The sequence below is a fragment of the Poecilia latipinna genome, unplaced genomic scaffold, assembly GCF_001443285.1.
Source record: "Poecilia latipinna isolate Pla-1442-1.1 unplaced genomic scaffold, P_latipinna-1.0 Scaffold1598, whole genome shotgun sequence".
Classification (NCBI taxonomy): domain Eukaryota; kingdom Metazoa; phylum Chordata; class Actinopteri; order Cyprinodontiformes; family Poeciliidae; genus Poecilia; species Poecilia latipinna.
Window position 1 is genome coordinate 55,803 of NW_015114214.1, and position 5,270 is coordinate 61,072.

Below are 5,270 nucleotides of genomic sequence, written 5' to 3' on the forward strand. Positions count from 1 at the left end.
TCCACGAAGTTGACGCTAACCAGCTTCTCGCAACTCTGGCCCTCAAAGCCGGGCTTAAAGGTAAAGTTTAAACAGTAATGCTTTCTTAGTTAATGTCAAGTTGTCATAACAAAGACATTTTGACTAATGTCAACTTTGTATTAAAAGTGTCATAATTTACCGAATGACACTAATTCATGTTATGTCATGTTTATGACAGTGTCATGACAGTCTTATTCAACCCCCTTCAAATAAAGTGTTACCAAAAACACTATATCTTACTAAATCTTAGTAAAAATACTTATTAGGTATTGTTGGTCTAGTTCTATCTTAGTACACCGGAAAAAACAACAACAAAACTAACAAGAAACTTTTCAGCAAAAATATAGACGTTTGTTTTAAATTACAAATTTGTTAATATTAATTTAAAAAGTACTATTCCACTGGCATATTTTTTTCACTTATAACAAAACATTTTTTCCCATTTTACCAGTGAGATAATCTGCAAGTGAAACTAGTACTCTTTATTAAGGAACTATTGACTTAAAACAAGCTCCTATATTTTGCTAAAAAGTTACTTGTAAGTTTGATTAGTCTTATTTCAAGTGTACTGAGAAACTAGAAACTAGACCAAAAATACTTGCTAAGATTTTGAAAACATATATATTTTTTTAAACATAACATCTCTTCATTACAAAATTTTTTGTGTGTGCCGTTTCTCACTTTTTTCCCCTGTATTCTCAGAGAGGCAATATTTCTCTGGGGGTGGGTGTTGGGATGGGGGTGGGGGTTGGGAGGTGTTGTACTGCACATCCAGTTCATCACAGAGACACCAAATTGAATCTCAGATGTCAGCAGATGTGCTCCAAACTACATTTACTGCTTCCCAACAAACAGCTGTTTTTATTTAGCAGATAAATCAGAAGATGGAGGAAGGGATTAATGAATACATGTGTGCCAATTAAGACAAACAAAAGGAATGGGGAGTGGCAGGAGGATATATGACAGGGTTGCTGCTCACCGGCTGCAGGGTGGCTTTGGGCTCTGTGGACTTGACATGAAGATGCGTCATCATGGCTTGCAGACGCTCTTTGTCCTTCGCTAGCTATTAGAAGAAAAGACAAAAGCACAACAATTTTATGAACAAACACACACACAAATCTCTAGATATCATTTTTAAACTGCATCGTCTTTTATTTAAAATGCTTATTGGAGCTGTGAGTAAGACTCCATTACAAAATATGGAGTTTTATTTCCGATTCCTACTAAAAACCCAGGTCTCTTCTCCCTGTCTGAAAGTCAAACCAGTTTTAGCTGCCAGCTCAAATTATGGTGACGGGCTGCATGTGGAGGAGGCCTGTGTCTGGTAAAGCCTCACCGATCACTTTTGGATGATCAACCAGCAGACGAGAAAAAACATGTTGGGATGGTGAAAAGTAGGAGCAACTGATATATCATTGTTTTAGGTTAACTCCCTCTAAACCAGAACTGTTTCCTACCAATTGTCAGGCATTTTGGGGGCAATTATGTCACTGAAGTTTGAACCGCAATTGAAAAAAGCCCCAAACGTCTAGAACACATCATTTGCTTTTAGGCTGCCACACATGCTAAAACGTTCATCATGGATTAGTAAGATTTTTAGTGAATGACTGCAAAAGTTTTTTTGGATAGTCATTAAAATGATTGAAATTGTCATTTAGTGAGTCAAATATGATCTTGTAAAAAGTAATGTAATCTGACAGCATTCGATACTTTATTTTAGTAACAATTCCATTTGACCATTTTAAATATATTTAGCTGAAAATGATAAAGTTGACATATTAATATGGATTTTATTATGTCTAAATGTGTCAGCTTAGTAAAACATGAGAACCGTTACAATATGTGGAGTTGAGAAAGTTTTTGTTTCGCTAAAGTCTCATTTGCTAGCATGCTGGCAAGCTGCTCACTAGTTAGATAAACGTTTTAACTTTTTTGGTTCTTGTTAACATATTAGTTGTTCCCATTCCATCTTTATGATACTTAAAAATATTTTTATTTCACCAATAGTGCATACTTTCATTTTTATTTTTGTTTTATGGTAAGATGCTGTTAACATTAACACGCTAGAATTTCACTTATTCAATTGAGTTTCTTTTATCTGCCAAGCTTACTTAATTTCTGATTCAAATATACCTGAATGCATGTGTGCAGATTATAACACCAGTTGTATCAGTTCTCTGTTTTAGAAGTGAAAGACCACATTAGAGAAACAGTTATCTTTGTATGTATATTTGCATTGATTTTTATGGAAAATTAGCATTATATTAGATAAAAAAAATAACACTAAGAGAAACAATAACTTTTCCTGTTCCTCTAACTCATTAGCCAATGAGTATTTGTCCACACTATGCAGTTAAGTCATTTCACAAGTGTTATATTGTTGGTGCCAAACAGTTAAAGTCATAATTAACTTTAAAATCCTATAAAATTTAAAATGCAGTTATCTTCTCTACTTAGCCCCAGGCTATTCACATATCTTTTTCCTGGCCGTCATGCATACAAAACACATTTTTAATGACTGGTTACTAGCAAATGCACAAAAGTATTTAATTCTACTGAACACGCCAGCCTCCTCTGCCCCCCTCCCTCCTCTGCTGGTGACCCCACGGCTCGTGGGGGCGTTCGGCAGACACAGAGGAAGTGTCAGCAGGAGACAGAGCGTAAATATTTTGATAAAAACAAGAGACGTGACAATACCTGGAGCTCGAGTTGCTGGACGACCTGCATTTGCACCCGACACTGGGCCGTGCTCCTGTCATCCAGGGCATGCTCGTTGTTGAGATGCCTGGAAACCACAGAAAGAGAAGATGCATACAAAGATTAGATTCATTTTTATTTCTTTAAAGATTGTTTATCGTAGCACAACAGAACATTATAATTCCAGCATCGAAATTCAATCATTTTCCAAATAATTCCTCTCTAATGCTAGAGAGCTTGGTAAAGTTAAACCCAAAACTATTTATACCCTTTGCAGGATCAAATTTTCTGTTTACTTTCTTATGTTCTCAAACAATGAAATAAAGGAGATGGCTTGTTTGTGCCGCTAACAGTAAAACAACAGCGTTGCTCTGCTATTTGCTTTATTAGCTTCTTCCACATGAACATCACTTTCTTTCTGAAAAGAAAAGAAAAGAAAAGAAGCCTAAAAGACTGGCAAAGTAACTTAAAATGATATTCTTACTAATAAGCAAAATTAAACAGAAACCCAAACTAAGGATCCAGATTTTTAGATTTATCTACATTTTAGTATAAATAAAGATTACACCATTAGCAGATTTAGGCTAAAATTGACCAATTTTAATTTGACCAAGAATTGATATTACATCTTTGCAGTGACCCAGTCAGAATCCACCCATCTCTGAGATGAGCTAAAGATTAGGGTGATGACAAAGAGGCCTTCCAAATCTGAAGACATCACTATCAAAGAAATAATATGAAATCCGGCAGAAACATGCAAAAAGATGCTATATCTGACAGCAATATATTCAGATATTTTTGGCAAAATTGACACTCTTTACAAATTGCTTTATTATCCTGTGAGATGATAAAAAAATAATGTAAAAGGATGTCACTTTAAATAAAATAAATCAGTACCCAATTTAAAAATAAAAATAAATCTGCCAGCTGTCTAAATAATTCTGGGTTTAAGTGGAGATGTGCTATGTTAACATCTGTCAATATTTGCCTGTTTTCGAACAAATAAGAGTTCTACCATGTTCTCTCATGTGGCTTCAGTCCCATTGCTGGTTATTGGATCAATAAGGTAAGTGAGTGTGGTGCCCCTGTAATAACATTTATGTTAATAGTGTCACATATTACAGTGATTACACAATGTCTCCAGAACAAAGGAATACTTTTTTTATGTGAAAGAATGACAGTCAATATTTCATGCTGGTCATGCCTGCTCTCCCAGCTCACTGATAAGAGGAGATGATTGAAGAATTTCAGGTTGGATTCCCTTTGCTAAATTATGAACCGGCACCCTAACGCCTTGCCTTCCTGCCTCTGCTCCACTCTGCCTTGCCATGTTGACTTTGCCACCCTTTTTTTCTGTTTGCATTGTTCATTTTTATTATCAGAATTAAGGGGAATTCAAATAGAGCCGGACCAAACGTAGAGGACAACAGGACGAGGAGATGGGGATCTGTCCCAGGCTTGAATTATGGATATAATTACGTGCAATTATTTTATTCAGGAAAGACGTTCTCTTTTCATGCACGTTTATTACTAATCTAAAGTAGCTTGCTCGGGTAGGAGACGTCCTTTTTTTTTGATTTATATAAAATGGTGGAGATAAGGCTCATGAGTGAAGGAAATATGATTGGAGGAATTTTATCTGTTGCCGCATGAATTACTGTTTGAAAATGCTTAAGCAGGGACATTTCATTAATCATTTAATCATAATCCAAAGCAGGATGTTTGAACTGATTTCACAAATACCCTTTCATTTCACTACTTCATTATGCTCGTTAATGGATCCAATATATTATATATATCATAAATTATATCACATCTGCAGTGACCATGTAGGTCACTGTCATCAGGCATGTCTGTGTGTGTGCAGGAAGATGGGAGAAAGGTGTTTTAGTTTTTATATGTATACACTGTTTCTGCTGTGTGCTGCAAATCAAAACGAGTCACCACCAACTTGCGAATGCACAACGATGGCTTCAGTGCCATTGCTTTATGCGCAGACAACACGCTTGTGTATTATACACCATATTTACAGTCCAAAAAAAGAACATCTGAAAACAGTTGGAAATATGAAGGCTCCTATTCATCTTCGGGTACTTACTGAGCCGGACATTAGAAACGGCTCACAGTGACAGTAACCCATAGGACGACTTTTGGGGTTGCGCCAAATGTTTTTATTTATTTTTTAAGTGAATGCATTTTTTTGCAAAAAATTGAACTTTCTATAAAACTCATAGGCCCAAATTAGGTGAGTTGTATTAATATTTTGGTATCAATACCACCAATACCAATATAAACACAGGGGCAGTAACCCAGGGCCCAAATTTTGGGGGTCCCCCTGGGTTTGTAAAAAAATGTATTTTATATAAAACTCATAGGTCCAAATTGACAAAATTTTTGGGGGGGACCCAAAAGGTTTTTATTTATTTTTTTTTATTTAAGTTTTAAATGAACATGTTTTTCGAAAAAAATAAATAAATAAGCTTTTTTTTTTTTTTTTTTTTTTTTTTTTAAAAAAGGTTTTTTTTTCTCCCCCTCTTTTTTAAATTTTCCCA

At 35.3% G+C, this 5,270-nt stretch overlaps 1 protein-coding gene across 1 annotated transcript in view; it reads right to left on the reverse strand.

Moving 5' to 3' along the window:
• LOC106963911 (forkhead box protein P1-B-like) overlaps positions 1 to 5,270 on the reverse strand; it is a 50,583-nt gene that overhangs the window by 30,232 nt on the left and 15,081 nt on the right. Inside the window, exons 4-5 of the mRNA XM_015059092.1 lie at positions 2,719 to 2,806; positions 1,001 to 1,084 (exon numbers count right to left, since the gene is read on the reverse strand). Coding sequence (XP_014914578.1) covers positions 1,001 to 1,084; positions 2,719 to 2,806 — 172 coding nt within the window. The remainder of the gene's footprint in view (positions 1 to 1,000; positions 1,085 to 2,718; positions 2,807 to 5,270) is intronic.